Below are 19,322 nucleotides of genomic sequence, written 5' to 3' on the forward strand. Positions count from 1 at the left end.
GCGGCGCGCGCACGTGCGTCACCCGCTCCCCCCCCTCCCTCCCCGCGGGCGGACGCGCACCGCGCCTGCGCGCCGCCCGCACCGCTCCCCCCTCCCCCCCGCTTCAGAAGAGCGGACGGCACCGAGCGTGCGCGGGGGGGGGAGCGGGGGGCGCGGAGCGCGCTCCCATTGGGCGGCGGGAGGGGACGCGCACGTGCCCCGCCGCCCGCCCCCCTCCCTCCCCGGAGGGCGGGGCGCGGGGAGGCACGCGCTGCTCCCCCCCCCCCCCGGCCGTGTCACGCGGGGAGGGGAGGGGGAGGGGCAGGGTGCCGCGAGGACACGGAGAGAAAGAGCGCGCCGCGCGCCCCTCCCCCGCCCCCCTCCCCGCTCCTTACGTAACCGCGGCGGAAGCGGCCGAGCGGCGCCGAAGCCGCCCGAAGGCCGGAGCGTGCCGCCGGGCCGCCGCGCAGGCGCAGTGCCGGCAGGGGCGTCGAGGCCGGGGCAGCGTCCCCGCGGCGAGGGGAGGGGGGGCGCACCCCGAGGCGGGCACCGTGAGGCAGCACCGGCCGGGGCCTGCTGTCACCTGACAATGGTTCTGTGAATAGAACCAAAGAATCACTGGGCTTGGAAAACCAAGACCATCTGGTCCAACCATCCCCCTACCACCAGTGTCACCCACTAACCATGTCCCTAAGCACCACGTCCAGCCTTTCCCTGAACACCCCCAGGGACGGTGACCCCACCACCTCCCTGGGCAACCCGTTACAGTGCCTGACTGCTCTTTCTGAGAAGAAATGTCTCCTCATCTCCAGCCTGAACCTTCCCTGGTGCAACTTGAGGCCATTCCCTCTGGTCCTATCACTAGTTACCTGCGAGAAGAGGCCACCCGCCAGCTCCGCACACCTTCCTTTCAGGGAGTTGCAGAGAGCAATGAGGTCTCCCCTGGGCCTCCTCCAGACCAAACAACCCCAGCTCCCTCAGCTGCTCCTCACAGGACTTGTGCCCCAGGCCCTTCACCAGCTTCGTAGCCCTTCTCTGGACAAGCTCCAGGGCCTCGATGTCCTTCTTATACTGAGGGGCCCAAAACTGAACACAGTACTCAAGGTGCGGCCTCACCAGAGCAGAGTACAGGGGGACGATCCCCTCCAGGTCCTGCTGGCTGCACTATTCCTGATACAAGCCAGGATGCCGTTGGCCTTCTTGGCCACCTGGGCACGCTGACAGCTCGTGTTCATGCAAGCACTGACCAGCACCCCCAGATCCCTTTCCTCTGCACGGCTTTCCAGCCACTCAGCCCCAAGCCTGTAGCACTGCATGGGGTTGTTGTGGCCAAAGTGCAGGACCCGGCACCTAGCCACGTTGAACCTCATCCCATTGGCCTCTGCCCATTGATCCAACCTGTCCAGGTCCCTCTGCAGGGCCTCCCTACTCTCTGGCAGGTAGACACTTCCCCCCAACTTGGGTGTCATCTGCAAACTTACTGAGGGTATAGTATGTACCAGGACATTTTCTTACAACAGATATTGTTTTCCTTTATTAATCTGATTCAAAAGCACATCGAGTTATTCATCTAATTCAAAAGCACATCAAGGAAAATACATATTAGTGGTAGGGCCTGAAAGCTCTTGCAGAAACATTCACAAGTAATAACAACATGACAACAACTGGGAGACAGCTGTTCACGTCAAAGTTGTGCAACAACACATCGGTACTTGTAGCCACGTCACAGTCTGAAAACACACAGTTCCTGGCTCCTTAGTGTGCTGCTTCCTAGGCTGTCACGTGCTGAGTGTTATCTTGGAGCTGCAGTTACCAGCTGCAGTGGTAACTTTATCCAAATTGGCCATAAAAATGCACACGTGTTGTGTTTCAGGAGGTCTCTGCGAACGACAAACCCCCTAATCGCCTTGGTAAAGCACACCGCTGGGTATTCCTGTAAGCAGGGGGTGAGGCTGTCTGATTGTGGGGAGGAGAGCTCGTTTTGCAAAGGGTTGTTCTGGCATTGCTCGATTTCATGAGGAAGTTTGCAGGTGACACAGAAAAGGTTTGCCCAGTGGAGAGAGTGCAAAGAATGAGGAAACAGGACGGGCTCAGCCCTCTGCAGGGACTTTCCCTGTACCAGCCTCGAGTACTGCAACAAACCCAGGTTTCTGTGAAAAGAAGGAAGTTACAGCCTCAGCCACGGACAGCGAAGCTTACCGTTTAACAAGCACTTTCTCTACGACCACAAACAACATCCTTTTGCTGTTGTGATTTCTCTCCAAGCAAGGTGTATCGGCGATCCTGTCTGCTGCAGGCACCCTCTGAGCAGGTGGGGGGTACCTGTCTCATCTGCGGCAGGAACGTAGCTTGAGCTGGCTCCACCTCGCTCCCAGTCTGATCTGCTCTCCGTCAGCTTTTCTCTTTCAAAGGTTTCTTTCCAAGCACAAATACACTTGAATGGAGCAGAGCAAAAGTTCAGAAAAGCAAAAGAGCACACACTCTCTGTAAGAGACCTACAAAACCGCTTTTAATAAGCATTCCTTCCAGAAACGTGGACAGCCTCATGAAATGCAGTCTAGAAACAGAAATGGCAATGCCAACCTTGACCGTGCATAAAGGAGCAGGACCGTTCAGAGCACGCTCCCCAAAGTACTTCAGCAGCACATGCTTTGCTTGCCGCAATGCTGGCACCTGAGCAGACCTGGGGCCAGCGTGCAGCCCGCCCGCCCTCCCTCAGCAGCTCCAGCAAGCGGGTTCACCCTCCAAAGCAGCCCCCAACTATCTTCCCACCATCTTCTCCACCAGAATGGGCCCTGCTGAGCACAGCCCCTGGCAAACCCAACTTTCTGGGATCAGGCTGTGGGATAGAAAGGGCTGAGAGTCTCGGATTATTGCTGGAAAACGTGAGCACTGCCCAGAGGGGACGAGGAGGAGTACCCAATTCTTTTACTCTGGGACAGGGCCAAGAAGGCACTTGGCTGACCAAATCAAGCAGCTTCCCGCTAGGTGCGGAGGAATGATGGATGCACTTGAGCTACCATTTGGGGTGAGTTATTTCTGTGGGCGGGCGCTGCAGGCTGGAGAAAATGTCAAGAATGGGAAGCAGGGCTTAGGACTGAGGAACGAGGATGATAGGAAGATGAAACAGTGGCACTGCAGCACATCCTTCTGCGTGCTTGTACCAAAGGCTTGTAATTAGCTTTTAATCAGTGCTCGAGTAGAGGTCACAGTTGTATGGGCTGTTACAGAGTCAGGATTGTAGCAGGGTTTGGGTCATGGTGCTGTGTGGGGCGTGCAGAGCAGGGACCTTTCCAAGGAGCCAAACGTCTCGAGAGCAGGGGGAGAACTCATGTCCATCAGTCAGGGGCCGCTGGCTCTCAGTGGGCAGCACAGGGCTGGGTGGACACTTACTGGAGCTGCTGCACTCAGCAGCCAAAGGGATGTCCCACGAGCAACCAAGACCTGGAAGGAGCAGAAAAAGAAGTCAGACGTTAACGGGCATTTTCAGAGTAACAAGGAAATAATCAGTTAAGTTGTTGGGAAAACACAGGGGTAAGAGGTAGTTTCCCCATCCTCGGACATTTTTTCAGTATATTTTTGTACATTTTGCAAGAGCACTCCTGTTTTATTTATTTATTTTTATTTATTTCCACATCAAGAGGCTTTAGGCTGCCAAAAAGCAAAGCTCTGGAATAAAAAGCGTTCCAGTTCTCCGCATGAAACTGCCCAGAGTCTACCCAGAATTGGCAGTGTGATCTTTGCATCTGCAGAGAAAATACTGAGTCATGTTGTCAGCCCACACACGTCTAACAAAAATAAAAGCAGCCCAACGATTCAAGATTCACCCCCTCACCACGCAAAGAAAGCACAAGTCATTCAGTCATGCCTCGTGCGTCCGAGACCTTTAGAAAACACCCGGCGCAGGGAACATTCGCCCCCGCGGCGCCCACGCGCCGCTTCAAACCGTCGGCAGCGTTTTCAACCCATTCACCACCCGGTCGCGGCGGCGCTCAGTTTAGCATCCTCGGAGGAAGTTGCAAAGACTTAAAGGTTTCTGTTGAAACTAAACACTGCTGCTTACGGTAAACACACCGCAGAGCTTATGTGAGGGGCGTTGAAACGGTGCGACACGTTGTACGCCGCGCGAGTCCAAGAAGGCAGGAAAGTGTCCTGTGCTTCCCCGCATAAAAGAAGTGACAAACTTAAGGCTTGGTTTGTATGAGAAGTTTATGGGCTCTTTTCCTGCAGGAGTTAATCCTGCACAGGGACATGGTCTCTCCCTGCACTGTGCTCACAGGGGTGGCACGCAGCAGACCGGGAGGCATTTGCACACGCATCAAGATTTGGGGAATTACCCAGGAAATCCTCCCCCTCCTTCCCCTTCCCACATCTGACATTGTACCCGAGTGAGAAAAAGCAAGTCCCTGCTGCTCATCCGGCTGCTGAAAAGCTCTCTTCCCACTTTGGTGGTAAAAGCTGGTGGAAGCATTAGGGGCTGAGCTTGGAGCGGCCCCGCACGGTGCCGGCGCAGGGACGTCACCGCACAGAGGACGCGGGGTTGCATGAGCGCTGTGGCACCGGCGGCAACACTGGAGACGTGTCAGGGGCCCAAAGGCCACAGCTAAGTTGTGTTTGCTTTCACACAGCGTGATTTTAATCGGCGCAAAAAGCACCCATTTGCTGTTTATGCGGGGAGCCCTGGAAGCCGGGACAAGTTTACAGAGCAGCCGGGGCAGAGCACGCGTCTGGAGATAAGGGGCAGGGGAGCACTGAGCGGGGAAAGAAAGGAAAAATCTCCTCAACCTGATTTCTCAGCATTTCCTTTATTGCTCAGGAAGGCTACGTACTGCGTGGCAGAGGGCTAGGAGACAACTTTACCAAAACACTGTAATCACCTAACTCCCAATATAGGAAGGGAGGGGAGAGAGCTGCAATGAGCCTGAGGACGAGCTCATCCCAGAGGTGCTGGGTGCATCCCGAGGTCCTGGCCTGGGGTGCGGGCGGCTGTGCCCATCCCCGTGCCACCAGCCTGCACCAGCACGGTGGCAGGAGCAGCAGGAGGGTAAATACACCTCGACAGCTCTCAACTTGTTTGCTTTGTAGCTCGGGTACGCTTACTGGAAACTCAGAGGTGCAGCTTGACGATCAGGGAGTGCTATTGCTGGAGAAAATCCTTCATTTCAGCCCTCCGCTGTTTGCCCACTGGGAATAAATACTCCTTATCTGCTCTCGGTTCAGCTTCATTCCTTGAAAGCTAAGATAAAAAAAAAAAAAAAAGGAAAAAAATCACACGAGGACCTTTGTTTTGGAGCACCGTTTAGGTGTGTTTTCAGATGGCTGGTTCAGGATGGGATGAGCTGCACATCAAGGATGTAAGGGAAAGCAGGCAGAGGAGCTCAGCTGTCGCTTTCCACATGTAGCCATAAAGCCAGCCCCAGAGGCCAGGTCCCCTCAGCCAGCCCCTGCTGCTGCTGCACACCCCGGGGGCATTCTCTGCCCAGACCCAGCAGCTCCCCGAGGAGCCCGGCCCCGCCGGTGCTGGGGGACGGGGAAGAGGGAGCCAGACGAGCGCGCAAACAATCCCGCTTGCACCGCAGAGCGTGCGATCGAGCTCTTTGTCACCGCGCTGGAGCACGCTCCGTCCTGTGCGTTTTCCTTCCCCGGTGTTATCGCACACCCCCTTTCTGTACACGCCTTATCAACCCCCCTATCAGAACCAGCCTTGTCAGGACGGGGGCTCATTTCTGCTCGCCTAATATCTGCCTGCCAGCTGCGTGTTTGTTTTGTTCAAAAATTACAGCCAGTCATAAAATCTAAGTGCCGAACCTGCAGCTGCTGTTGAAAATAAAGCTCAGAGCCGCCAGGGCAGCACAGCGGCGCTCAGGACCGAGCAGACAAGGGCTCTCCCTGGCCAGATCCACAGCCCCAGCGCCCGAGGGGCCTCGTGCGTTGAGTCCAGCACCTGGCGACGAGCCCACCAGCCAGCGGGCACCTGCCCCGCGCGCCGCTCACCTGCCCGCCTCCAGCTGGGGACAAAGGACACGGAGCAGCGGGGCGAGCGCCTGCCCGGGAAGGAGGCAGGCGGCCCACTGGAACAAAGCTGCCCCGTGCCTATTGTTTGGCCTCTTTTGTGCTCCCAAGCCGTGCTGGTCCCGAGCTGCGCCAACGGGGAGCCGGATGGAAAGGGCTTTGTTAGGGGAAGCCCCTCAGTCCCCAGCTCCTACTGTGCCCAAGGGACCCCAGCGCTGCTCTGGGGAGCACCCCACGGAGAGGCCCCGCTCAGCCCGGCTCACACGGCCCCTGCCCTCCCACAGGCAGCTCCACGGTGCGGGGACGGGCAGCAGGATTTGAGCACAGGCATACTGAAGGGTCCCCGCAGGGGACAGGGCAGCGAGGAGGCAGGTGCACACAGCAACCAGAGGCCACCTCTCGGCTTTGTTCTGGGAGAAACAGCTTCTGACGTTTTCTGGTACTAAGGCTGCACGTTAAAGAGGAAGGCTCTATCCAGAGCTCAGTTTCTCTTCCTACTTTTCATTATATTGGGTATATTTAAAGGAAATTATACATTTATTTTTCGCTGCAAAAGCTCCTTTGGCCATCCAGACAAGCAAGGAGGCTTCCAAACAAGCCTTGTTCAGATACAAAGCTAAAGAAACAACTGCAAAATTCCTATTTAAAAAGTACAAAACAAACAAAAAACAACAAAGGACTAGAAACCACGATGCCTAAACACAGCATCACCTCCTTCCTTCAGGCTTTGCAGTTGGCCGAGAAGCTTCAGCAGACCTTACAGCGCGGAGCTCAGGGGCCAGGAGATTCCTGGTCACGTCCAAGCTGCAGACAGCAGCTCTGGGGCCCAGGGGCTGAGCTGACGGGGCTGGCGCGGGCGGGCTGGGGCGTAACAAGGTGCCACCCGTGGGGAAGCCGGGGTCTCTGCGGAGGCTGCCCGCGGTTCCCGCAGGGCGCCGGGGGCAGCAGGTAACTCATTAACGCCGGCGCTCACGCGAGCAAAGGTCAGCACGTGTTTGTTGCTCCTCTGGAACAGCCGACCTGAAAAGTTCATCACACAGGCTTTCTACGAAGAAGAGAGACATCCAAAGAAAGCATCCCCCAGCCACCTGCCCCGAGCGCCCCGCTGTGTGCCCAAGCCACCAGCGGCTGCCCTTGCCCACCTCCCCGTGCCCAAGGAGTCAGCGATTGCAAGGAGCACTGCTTGTGGTGGTTTGCTCTTTGTGGATGCCTGCGCTACCTGCAGGTCAGATGTACAAACACACGGGTGATGCTGGCAGAAGTGTTCCTCATCTCCGAGCATTTCATGTGAGCGATCAGCGACCTACCAGCCACTTCTGACAGCAGCTGTGAACAGACAACTGTTGCTTAATTTGACCCACGCAGGGCCATTATTTAGACCTGTTAAAAGCGAGACATCCATGGCTGTTGGGATGGTACCAGCAGCGCCTACTGGCAAGCCTGCACAGGAGACATCATCTGCAGCCTTTAGTCAAGCGCCAGTTCTGGGGGAGCGAAGTTCAGGGCTGAGCTCCTGCTCCCATGCTTCGAGTTCATTTCAGTCCGGTGGGGCGAAGCAGCCCTCCTCCCTCACATCCGCAGAAGCAAATACAGTCCAGGGAAGGGAACTGAGCTCCACTTCCACAGCCACTTACCAGGAGAAACGGGGCGTTTGGGCCATTTCGATGATTTGTTTTCCCTGCAGAGATGTACTGACAAAGGCCGTGCTTCTCAGCCACGCTGCGGTAGGGAAGGAGAAGGCTTTACCGCAAAGGGGAACTCAGTCACTGGGAAACAGACAAGGAGGATGCCGTGAAACATATCAGGAAGCACTAATGAAAAGGTGGCGGCAGCCAGAGGCTTTGAAAGTTTTGATTTCTCCAAGAGAATGAACTGCCTGTTCTAACCAAAGAAGAAACAGCCTCCAAGCTCTCTCTCCTGGAAGGGAGGGCGTTGAAGGGCTGGAGAGGAGGGAATGCTCTTTTGGCCAGATTAATTTAGAAGGTAAAGGTGGTTTTTCCCAGGGGAATTAAACCGGACGCTTGCCTTTGCTCCTCTGTGGTTAATGAAGAGCGCCTGAAGCCCTCCTGCTTGCAGGAGGAGGGCACGGGCAGCTCCTGGCCAGGACCATCCCAGCACCAGGTGGTGGCTTCGGTGGAGGAACTAAATGCTCCTGGTTCCTTCTCCAGCCAGACTGCTTCAGCTTTGTATTTGTTTTTGCTAACACCTTCTTATTTTAACTCACAAAGCCCTCACTGAAGTGCGGTGCCCTGCCCCCCGGTTACAGTTACTGTGGCTCTGCTCAGATCTCCTGCAAGCCTTCAAGATAGAGGCAGCCTGAACGCGGCAGTTCAAGGAGTGATAAAACCCTTTAAACGTGACGTGAGACAGAGCATGCGCTCAGCAAATGTGGGAATTGAGAACAACCCCAAGAAACTTGACCTCCCAAAGTGCAGGGAGGGGAGTGCAAAGCTCCTTACCTGGAAGGAATTGCAGCAGGCATCAGCGCAGGTTTGGGACAGGCTGGCCAAGCAGCTGCCCAGCTGAACAGGACCTGGGGGTCACAGTGGTGCCAAACACAGGAGCTAGCAGTGTGCTCTCGTTGCAAACCGCACAAAACACATGGCAGGCAACCTTAGGGGCAATGTGGCCAAAGGGAGGTGATAATTCAGCACCGGTGAGGCTGCAGCTGGAGCAGAGCTGCACACTGGGTGTCACGAGTATTCGAGTCCCAGAGCAGAGTTGGGCTGCCTGGAAAGTCTGAGTATTTCAGACTTAGGGGGAGAGGGAACAACAAAAACCACCCCAGAAGTGACAGTTTCCTTCCAGTTCCCATGTCTCTCTAAGTGGCCCTACCTCACCATTATTCAGGTGTACATCTCAGAAAGCAAGGCTCTATTTTTTAATATAAAGCGACTTGAAACAGGGAATGAAGTTCTGTGCAGCCACCTTACCCACAGCAGCTGCTGCCCAAGCCGGGCCCGGCTGGGCTGCCGGTGCTGAAGCATGCAAGACCCAAGGGGAACGTCCCTCAGCCCGACAGTTTGGGCACCTGCACACAGCCCATAACCCCGTTGGTCTGACTGCTGCTGGTGGATTTTGACCCTCCCTGCTTCTCGCCAGCACCCAGCAGACGACAAGTCCCTGGAGGCCACCAACATGCCTCCAGGTGACCTCCCGGCTCGGTGCGACGGACAGCCAGCTTGCTAAGCTTAATCCCCACGTGCTCCGTGGGGTTTCTCACCACGTTGCCGTCCTTCTGCAGCCGGAGCAGGAGCGACTCACACCAGACCCCAGCCTCCATCCGCAGCCTGGCATTATGATCTCAAGCATTATATTTCTTTACGAGCAAATTATCACCGAGGCTTCAATGCACTGTTGGCCTTTTAAAAACCTAAGTGTTTAGTATTTTTATTTCTCTCTGCTTTGCGGTTTATGGCTCCCGTAAATCTGGGACGAGCCGTGGCAAAGGGAGAGAGCTGATCTCACCCACGGGAATGAGAAAATGGGCAGGAGAAGGGGCACGGACTGAGTCCTTAACCAGGGGGTCTCTGCTCCCTGCCCCAAGCCTCCCTGAGGGACAGGCAGGGCGCTGCTCACCAGGGCTGATGTTAACGTCACGGTGATGCTTTCTTCTGTGTTGCTGAGCAGAAAGCTTATTTCTTCTGTGCCGCACATCTACAGTAAAGCAAGAATCTCTGTGCTTCCAGATGCTATTAAAATAAAATAAATCTTTCCTGTAATCAGCCTGCTCAGGGGCATGGGACCCACAACCCTTCCTTCCCACTGCCCTTGCCCACCTGTCTCAGTTCTCCAGATCCTCCAGGGCAGATCATTTCTACATGAGCACATGCACGCTTCACACCTTGCTGAGCAGGTCACCATCTTCACAGAGACCTTTAGGCACAAAAGACAAACAATATATAATGTTCCAAGGGTGTCCGGTGGATTGGGCTGTTCGCTGACAGTTTTACTGCTAGCTGCACTGCTCTGTTCATTGCTAAAAAAAATGATCTTCCCCCTACCATGGTATCCAAGATACACAGGTAGCTCATTTTATACATATTTTTATCAATGTTTAAGAGCATGTGAGAGTCCCAACCCGTGCCATAACCTGCACACAGGACTGTAGGGCAGGTAAAGGAGAAAGTGAATTGAACACGAAAGCCCCAGTGAAACTCACGGAGCTTCACACACGCTCTGGGATCACCCAGCAAATCGGGTTTTACTCCAGACACATCAAGACTCAAAGGCAGAGGTAAACATCATCAGCACTTACTCTGCCCTCCTCCAGGAACTACAGTCAGCTTGTGTTTGGACAGGACAGACAGACACAAGAGTACACACTTCGCTGCACGCCTGTGAAAACCGTTCAACTGCTTTCAGTGCTGGAGACCTGCACCTCTCCCTTCCAAGCGGAGGCTCCCTCCAGCCCTGCCTTCTCCTCGCAGCGGGGGCAGCGGGCACCTCGCTCCTCTCCCGGCCACGAGCGGAGGTGAGGACAGGACGGCGCTGAAGGCAATTAGGGCTGCGGGGAGAGCGCGGGGAGCAGGATGTCATTGCCAGAGCTGGAATTTGGCCTGGGCGCCATGGAGATGAAAGGCAGCAGATGGTTAAGGTGTACACGGGAAGCACGCGCACAGCACCTGACTGTAGATTTAAGACCAATTAATACAGCAAAAGAGAAAACTTGACAAGGAAGCTGGAGACCTACAAAATGAATAAGTGAACCATGAAAAGGGGAGTCTCCCCCATCCACAACAACAACAACAAAAAAAAGCAAGCAGCACAGCGTACAATACCTACAGAGCCCTGAATAAACTGAAGTTGGAACAGATGGAGGCAGAAACAAACCGCGGCGCTTACGAGCTGGCCAACAAGTGAAAGGACCAACTCAGGAAGGAGCTGCCCACAATGCGGGGAGAGGACAATAGCCCCCGCCCCACGCCACCCCTTTTCTGAGGTGCTCAATATGCTTCGTACAGCTTAATTCAGGGCTTGCAGTCTGCAGCACTCTTGGATGCAAGATCCTAACAAACGACCGGGAAAGCATATTCTTCTGAATAATAAAGCATGTGTCTCTAATTAAAAGATGCCGGGCACAACGTGCCGCAGACAGAAGCCTCCCGACGCCGCCTCGGAGGCGCGGGAGCAACCTTTATCTCTGGGCAGGGCCCGGCCCTGCGGCGTGAGAGCGGCTGGGCACACAAAACTTTCCTTTGCATTTTATCTGATGGCCTGGGCTCTGCCTCAGCCAGGTCAGAGGCGAGAAGACGAGCTGCGAGACAAGCTGCCGCGCTGCAGAGCGGGAAGAGGTTAGCATGGAGTGATTAGGCACACAGAGAGAAATTCCTGGCTACAAGGGTGCATGAAATGCTAGCCACCAAGGAGGGAGGCGAGAGTCCCGGGGTGCCCAGGAAAGGCAGCACGGGGCCCCCAGGAGCAGAGGGCAGCAGCCCCGCTGGTGGGGCCAGGCTGTCGGGACACAGGTCTGCAGGCACAGGGCCGCCCCGCCGCCCTATCTGCGGTGTAAATCCCAAAGGTAAACAAGTCCAGCGCTGCAGACAACATTTATCACCCGCTTGAAGGCAGGGCGGCGGGGGCTAAGCCCCCTGAGAGGCACCCCCAGCCTGGACGCGACAAGCATTTCACGGCATGCGATCCCGCCTTGAAGCCACCGGCCCGGACCTCGCCGACTTCAAAGCGGGAGGCTTTTGCTGCTTGGCCCCTGGGAACCCTGCCCCAAAGCCCCTGCCCCTGTCTGTGCTCCGGGCCGAGCCCAGACATCGCAGGTTTGCAGGGCGCAGGCACGCTGCAGCGGCTGCTTGGCTCCTTGTAGCACCAAGGGGACGCCAGCACCGGGTGCACGTAAAACAATGCTGTCTGGGAGGCAGCGAGCACAAGGAGCCCAGGCACAGGCCATAAAACACCTCCCCTGTTTTTATCCCCACCTGGTTCCCTCTGTGGCTTTAGGCAAATCACGTTGCTTTTCCTCCTCAGTTTCTGCACCTGCAAGACAGTATTTACCTACCCCAGGAGGGGGTTGAGAGGATTAGTTAATGTTTGCCCAGGGTTTTAATGGATAAAATACTCTGTGTTAATTCCTAGACCAGTATCTGCAACCCCCCCACCTCCAAGAGAGGGGTTTGCTCAAGACTGAGCTTTGCTACTTCAAAAAATCAAAATCAGTTAGATAGGAAAAAACCCTTAAGACCATCATGTCCAGCCTAACATCAAGATCAACCTAACACTCCGAAGTCCACCATCAAACCGTGTCCCTTAGTGCCATGTCCACATCTCTTAAATACCTCCAGGGATGGGGACTCCACTACTTCTTGGCAGCCCGTTCCAGTGTTTGACCACCCCCTTCTGTGAAGAAATTCTTCCTAATATCCCACCTAAACCTCCTCTGGTGCAATTTGACGCTGTTTCCTCACATCCTGTCACTTTTCACCTGAGAAAAGAGACCGACACCTCCTTGCTGCAGCCTCATTTCAGGTAGTTGTAGAGAGCGATGGGCCTCCCCTCAGGCTCCTCTTCTCCAGACTAAACAGCCCCTGCTCCCTCAGCTTCCCCTCACAACTCATTTTCTAGTCCCTTCACCAGCTTCGTTGCTCTTTTCTGCACATGTTCAGGCAACCCAATACCCTTCTTGTGGTGAGGGGCCCAAAGCTGAAGACAATAACTGAGGTGCGATCCCTCCATGCCAAGTGCAGAGGGACAGTCACCTCCCTCATCCTGCTGGCCATGCTATAGCTGATGCAGGCCAGGACCCCACTGGCCTTCCTTGCCACCTGAACACACTGCTGGCTCGTGTTCAGGTGGCTGTTGACCAACACCCCCAGGTCCTTGTCTGCAGGGCAGCTTTAAAACAACACTTTCATATACAACCCCAAGCCTGTACTGCTGCTTGGGGTTGTTATGGCCCAGGGGCAGCACCCAGCACTTGGCCTTGTTGAAGGCCATACAGTTGGATGTGGCCCATTGATGCGTCCCATCCAGACCCCTCCTACCCTCGAGCAGATCAATGCTCCCACCCACCGCAGTGTCATCTCCAAATTACTGAGGGTGCAGTCCATCCCCTCATCAAGATGTTGATAAAAATATTAAAACTGTCCCCAAGACCGAGCCCCCAGGAGCGCCACTTGTGACCAGCCACCAACTGGATCTGAGTCCTCCCACAAGGACCCTTTGGGCCCAGCCCCCAGCCGGTTTTTACCCAGCAAACAGTACATCCACCAAGCCACCAGCAGCCACTTTCTCTGGGAGAAGGCTGAGGGAAACAGCATCAAGCACTTTGCAGAAATCCAAGTGAACAACAGTTTTGTGCCTGTGGGCTCCTAACCCCCCTGACACCAGCCTGCTGCGAGCACCGGCCCCGCAGCAGGTCCCTGTGCAAGCCCCAGCCAGGGGCAAAGTCACAGGCCCACCAGCGTGGCGGCAGCTCTGGGGCTCAGCTCTCCCCCCCCAAGCACCCGGGGGGATTTTGGGCAGCCCCTCGCCCCCCCACATGCACAGCACTGGCCTCTCCCCTGGCCTGCGGGGCGGCAGATGAAGGCCAGGATGCTGCAGAGGCTGCTGAGCAAAACCAGGAGCGCGGAGCGAAACGTGACTCACTCCTACCACACCGCAGCCCGAGTCACTTTGTTTGCGAGTCTGAATCGCTTTCTGCTGCTTCCATACTGGCTTCTTTCAAGGGTGAGTAAGCAGACAGCGGCAGACATGACTCGTGTTATTCACGGAGCACTGAAGCCGTACCATTTCTCCATACGCAGCCGGATGACTGCATCCTCCGCCTCGAGTGGGACATTTCTAAGAACTCGGCAGTGACGCAGAGGCGGCCAGACCAACATGCTCAGCGTATTCCACTGACAGTACCTCGCGTTGATTCATTAATTGCCTGCACTCCGCCACGCATTGTTTTTACCCAGTCGTTTCATTTCAGTATTCTTGGCAACTCCAGGAAGGCCCATTCATGGGCAGAGCTCCAGGACAATGAGACTGCTTCAAGCTGGAACTGAAACCCTGCCTGTAAAATTAGCAGTGCACGAGTTAAAGTGGGTTTTGTGGTGAACATCCTTGAAGAGTAAACAACAGTAGTTAAAGACGGGGAAATATGGAAAGACTGCTCAAACTGAAACAGCGTGAGCATTTCATGCACTCGTTCACATTATGTATAAACTCATACATATGCAAAAAGGTAAACAAACACACAGCTATGAGGCAAGAAAGTGAAACTTCCTTCAGTACTGAATTGTCATTTTTGAATTACTCAAACTGGCTCGTTATGTAGATATTCTTATGTTTAAAAACACAGCACTTGCACGCATTTTGAGAGAAAATTGTGATTTTTTTCCTATCCCAGGCTAAACTGCTGCATCTTTTTCTCCTGCTGCTCCAGAATTCCGTGTTTCTCATTTATATTTCTGCATTTAGTCACTGTTAATTTGAATGACAACATCAAGACGATGACTCTTTGCATAGCTTGTAGCGGCGCAGTTTGAAATAGTGTAGTATTTTTAGCAACACAACCTGCATCAGCTTAGGCACAAATGTGAACTTTCTGCCAACTGGAGGCACAATACCCACTTCCCTAGGAGGACGTGACACCACAAACACCAAAGTCTAAGCAAAAGCACTTGATTGTAATTGTAGTGTTATTTACACAGACCAGTTCAAATTCTGCTTTTTCTTCCAGTGCCAAAAGTTTAGGGCTCCAGATAAATCACTCTTTCCTCTTGAAAGAGGTTTATTGCATTTATTACTCGTTTCAGAGTCCAAGGGCCCAGGCTGAGATCAAAGGCCAGAGGCAGGACACAGCGATGCCCCACATGAAAATGCTGCAGCACGCAGTGGGCGAGATCTCCGCCAGGGACAGGAACACCCAGATTCAGTTCCCAGCAGCGCTCAGCCTCCTTGAGTAACCTCAGATGTGTCATTTAGCCTCCTATGACTCAGTTCCTCATTCATACAATGGAAATGACACAACTTCTTTATTTCGTAGGAGTCCTGTGCAGATAAATATCTTCTAGTTTGGTATCGGAATCCGCTCAAAAATCGTAACAAAAGCAAAGATCAGCCATGATCTGAAGAAATGATGTGAGCAAAGGCTGGGAAGTAACAAAACATACCCAGCAACTGAGGGGAGCTCTCTGAAGTGAGCTGGTTTCTCGTTATCATCACCTCAGAGTACCTCCAGAGCGAGTGATTTGGTTCCCTTTACAAGGTGGAAAATTCCAGTGACCGAACTGTTTCCCACAAGAAACGCAGCTCGTTTTGTAAATGCAGTTTCCATTCTCTCCGTACCAGACTTGACAGGGCTTGATCATGAACTGTGGCACCAGAGAAGCGCAGCGCTGACTTGGCCAGATGGCCGGGTCAGGATCCTGCTTCCCAGCATCACTTTGCACCCTTTCAAAGGCTCCGCGGTGCTGCCGCCTCCCGGTTAAGGCCACATGGCTCCCACGTCCCTGCCGGTGGCTGGTGCAGTCACCGGGAGGGAGCCAAAAGGCAGCACCCCCCGGCAGCAGCCTGTGGCACCCCTGGCACTGCCACAGCCACCCCTTCTCTATTGGAGGCAGGGGACCACACCTGGGTGCTCCCACACTGGCACCCGAACCCATGGGTCATGCCAAGCTTTCTGAGAGACGTCGTGTTTTGGTGCGTCAGAGTCCTGCGTGGCCCGGATTCTTCCACCTGTGCCGTAACGTCGATGCAAGGGCAGGTCCCGGTCCTGTTACTCTGGCACGGTGAGATCGCTCGGCGCCTGACACCCCGAGCACGTCTTACCCGGGCCAACTCGCCTAGCTGCTTTGTGCTTTGCATCACCGCTCCGTAAGGCAGACGCGGTAACTACCACGGAGGGATGTGCGTGCTGTGATGAGATTTTAAGACAAAAGGCCTCACAGCCCCCGTCCTCAACACAAACATTTTGTTCCACATGCTACGTGGCTGACCACAACCCCCTTGACCTCAGCACATTTTGGTGAGTGAACAAGGGAAGGTAACGACACTTCTCTTTTTTCACTGAAGACAAAGCTGCCGAAGACAGATTCCCATGGCAACAAAGGCAAAGAAGTGTCCCAAGATGTGATTTGCTGTCACCATACCCACCTTGCTGCAGATAAGGACAAGCGATAGCTCTGAAAGGAACTGTTTCCATGGGACCCTTCGCAGAGAGCGCACACGATGACAACCCGACAGTCTGCCTCAGTCTTCAGCGGCGAGCAGGCTCGGCTGGCAGAGAGCAACGCTGTTTCTTGTAGCAAAGGCTGCCCCTCGAAGCATGCCTAACCCTGAACAAGCCACACTGCTGCTCGCTAATCCACTTACCCAGGCAATTACACCGGGACAGCAGCCTGCAGAGCAAGTCGTCAGCTAAACACAGGCTGTTTTTTTTATTTTATTTCTTTTTAATCCATGGAGTGCTACCTTAAGCTATGTTGAAAGCTCCTTACAGAGCACGCATTTATGCTTTGGCAGTGCGTGCTATGTAAGTGCATTTCCTTCCGACACTTTCATTTATCATAATTCTCCCCTCCCGGCCCTGCCCCTCCAGTTCCCTAGGGGAAGTTAGTGAATTTATGCAGGAACAAAGTCACCTTGAGCTTTAATCCACACCCTAGCAGAAGGAATAGTCTGTCAGCAATCACATCCACCCACTCTGCAACTGCATAACAATGCTCACTTTGTTAGCACAGAAAACATTGGCTCCTTTTCTAGTTGTTGAGACAAGCTACCACAAAGGCAGAAGCAAGGAAATCGGACTGGGGACAGAAGAGGGAGGAATCTGGCCCTGTGATTTCAAGAATGAATGGGTAACCTGAGGTGAAACTGTGGAAGTAGGGAGAAGAGAGCAAGCCTGGCAAACCAAGTCCTTGTTTTACGATAACACCCCTAAAACAAATCCCCGCCTCCCTTCCTGGGTAAAGGATGAAGGCACCTGAGAAAACGTGGTCAGTGAAGTCGCAGAAGACAGGCAAATATCCTCACCCAACTGACAGCAAAGCAGAGCCAAAGCAAGGGGCAAAACTCAGCAGAACCAGACGTATGAAGGGACCTGGATGTCCTCATTTGGGAGCCAAGGCCAGATTCCCTCAGAACCAGGGTGGCATCCAGCTGCTGGTGCAGAGGCTCCACGTTCCCCCCAGTGCCCTGCTCATTCCCTTGGGGAAACCAGCCCTGATGCTGCCTGGGCACACAGATACAAGATCCTGCTTTTAAAAGGGACCCAGGAGCTCCAGGAGCCCACAACAGCATCACGGATGCACACAGAAACAAAACTAAGCGGCTAAAAGCCCTTCCCAGCCAGCAGAAACCCCTCCCAACCCTGCATGCACACTCACCTGAGGTTTTGGAGGTGTGCACTGACACAGGCACGGCTCCTGCTGGCACAAGGCTGGTGCAGGCCCGTGATTGTGGGCAGTGCTCCCACCTTCGCGCCCCTGCCCAATTACTTGGGCAGCAGGAACCAGCCGCAGCTGTCTGCTGCTCTCTGCTCTGCTTGTTGCCATGCATTGTAGTGAGCAGTCCTGGGATGAACCTGCCTCTGACTGCAAGGAATGACACGTTAAGAATCTCAGGAGGATGCAACAGTTACAGCAGACGGCAAGGAGGCTGAAGGGGAAGAGGTGAATGGAGCCAGCTCTGATGAAACTGCCTCTGATGCTCCCGTCCTTCCGGCCACATAGCAGGGAGAGCTATTACCCCACTGGTTTGTCACCTTTGGCATTCGCTGCAGGTAAGCGCAGCCTCAGTGAGCCCAATGTTACTTTTCTCTGCCAGGTACTCCAGGGAAGATGAGGGAGTTTCTGGAAACTAGCCCCACCTGACAAACTGGGGAAAAAAGTGAGGCTTTAGGTTTCCGGGTGTAAGATTTCTCCGGGCTTGTGCTGGAATCTAAGAGCTCAGAGAAATCAAGCCAACCCAAATTCCCAGTACTTTGCTTACCACGTTATAAGGAAAGAAGATTTAAATAGCACAACTGAGTAATCTTATCCTCCTCTGCTGTCATTTCACTCGTACACTCTGGATTATGTTGTTACTTACGTGATCTGCAAGGACAAGAGGCACCAGCGTATGGATTTCCTGTCCTTGACAGCTGAACGAGAACACCAACATCCCGGGAACAGACTCCTCCAATTCACCTGCAGGTCCATCATCTGCCATCTGCTGATTTTAAAAGGATTCAGAAACAAGACAGGTTGTCTCTAAACAGTTTTAGTTGGGCTTCTGCAACCTCAGACAGAAATATTCCTTCTCCTTACAGTAATCTTAAAACTAACGAAAGGGTCTCAAGCCTGCTATCTGCTCTCATCCTCCAAGAGCACATTTTGATTTCCCCATTGAATTTGTTTTCATAGACACCTTCACCTTGTTGCACAGGTGGTCAAAGGGGCATTATTCCAGGAGAACCTCCTGGGACCCAGCCACGAACAAACCTAGATAATTACCAGGGCCCGAGAGCCAAAGGAAACATTTACGGCAATTGTCCAAATTCTTCTTCTTTGCATCACTATAAATATTGATCTAAGCAAATCTCATTTAGCAGAGGCATTAATAGAACCAAGATGCCTTCACAGGCATGCACTTAACATGCCCCAATCCCACAAAACAGTCTAAGAGCTTGTATTCACAGCTTTCGGAGAACTGCAGGCTGTTTACTAAAAGCATGAGATAAGGCTCAACGAAGACGGAGGAAGGCAGGCACGTGGTGCCTTGGAAAACTTTTGCAGTGCAGAACACAAAACATTCCTGTATGCACTTTTAGTTCATGCCTAGAAAATAAGGGGGGAGAAATCACAAATAGGTTTGGTCTAGCACCCTGGCCATCACTGGACAGAGGGCAAAATTGCACAGGAGTAACTGAACAGCAGGATGCCTGAGACATCCCTGAACAGCTAGTGCTGGAACTGGTGCAAGCTGCGGGACTCTCTACAAATAGACACTTTCTTCTTTTTGTCAGGGAGAACAAGACAGCCCTTAAAGCACGCTGCTGCTTCTCCTCCCACTCTCCTGCGTGAGGGAATGCTGTTCTGGCCTTGGTCAGGATGAGAAGGTCGTGTGCTCTCTCAGGTTGCCCAGCTGCTAGGGCAGAAGCCCAGCTCCTCCTCCTCTGGAGCGCCCTGTGATAACCTCCGCCATGCAGCCTTACCTGCCATTTGGCTCCAGACTCGTGAGGAAACCAGGACCCAGGAGCGTTGCTTGAAGGGCATCTATTACAAGGACCTTCCTCGCTACAGAAGAGCATTAGGGGGCTGAAGCACATCCTTTCTTTCATAACCAATTTGGTCAGACAGCCCGTCCCTTCCCGGGCTACAGCTAAGCGTCCAGAGATCATTTCCTAATGCACT

At 53.9% G+C, this 19,322-nt stretch overlaps 1 protein-coding gene and 1 long non-coding RNA gene across 5 annotated transcripts; one reads left to right on the forward strand and one right to left on the reverse strand.

Moving 5' to 3' along the window:
* The first annotated feature begins 1,851 nt into the window (after positions 1-1,851).
* On the forward strand, positions 1,852-5,192 carry LOC308194125. Its single transcript, XR_013950291.1, has 2 exons — positions 1,852-3,007; positions 3,621-5,192. It is a non-coding gene; the product is annotated as an uncharacterized lncRNA (long non-coding RNA).
* On the reverse strand, positions 3,001-17,288 carry LOC308194112 (uncharacterized protein). Of its 4 annotated transcripts, XR_013950276.1 has the most exons (8): positions 16,303-17,288; positions 16,084-16,206; positions 9,771-9,867; positions 9,571-9,683; positions 8,451-8,524; positions 5,788-7,757; positions 3,815-5,215; positions 3,001-3,423 (listed from the first exon to the last, which is right to left on the reverse strand). XR_013950276.1 is itself a non-coding variant. In XM_080589519.1 (7 exons), the coding sequence occupies exons 4-7, from the start codon at positions 9,646-9,648 to the stop codon at positions 3,322-3,324; spliced, it is 339 nt and encodes a 112-aa protein (XP_080445645.1). In that variant the 5' UTR covers positions 9,649-9,683; positions 9,771-9,867; positions 10,250-13,999; positions 16,084-17,288; the 3' UTR covers positions 3,001-3,321. The 4 variants fall into 4 exon arrangements, 1 of the variants encoding a protein (XP_080445645.1); XR_013950277.1 differs by having other exon boundaries at positions 16,084-17,288; XR_013950278.1 differs by lacking the exons at positions 16,084-16,206; positions 16,303-17,288 and adding an exon at positions 10,250-16,077.
* Positions 17,289-19,322: the final 2,034 nt, after the last annotated feature.

The sequence above is a fragment of the Anser brachyrhynchus genome (genome assembly GCF_964034855.1).
Source record: "Anser brachyrhynchus genome assembly, chromosome: 1".
NCBI lineage: Eukaryota > Metazoa > Chordata > Aves > Anseriformes > Anatidae > Anser > Anser brachyrhynchus.

What these genes read in the sequence shown, in the direction of transcription:
- LOC308194112 (XM_080589519.1), bottom strand. Translation starts at nt 9,648, where the DNA reads ATGTGCGGCACAGAAGAAATAAGCTTTCTGCTCAGCAACACAGAAGAA. An exon ending in TGACGTTAACATCAGCCCTG is followed by an intron (nt 8,525 to 9,570) that starts GTGAGCAGCGCC and finishes TGTGACCCCCAG; the next exon opens with GTCCTGTTCAGCTGGGCAGC. An exon ending in CCTGCTGCAATTCCTTCCAG is followed by an intron (nt 7,711 to 8,450) that starts GTAAGGAGCTTT and finishes TCCCTACCGCAG; the next exon opens with CGTGGCTGAGAAGCACGGCC.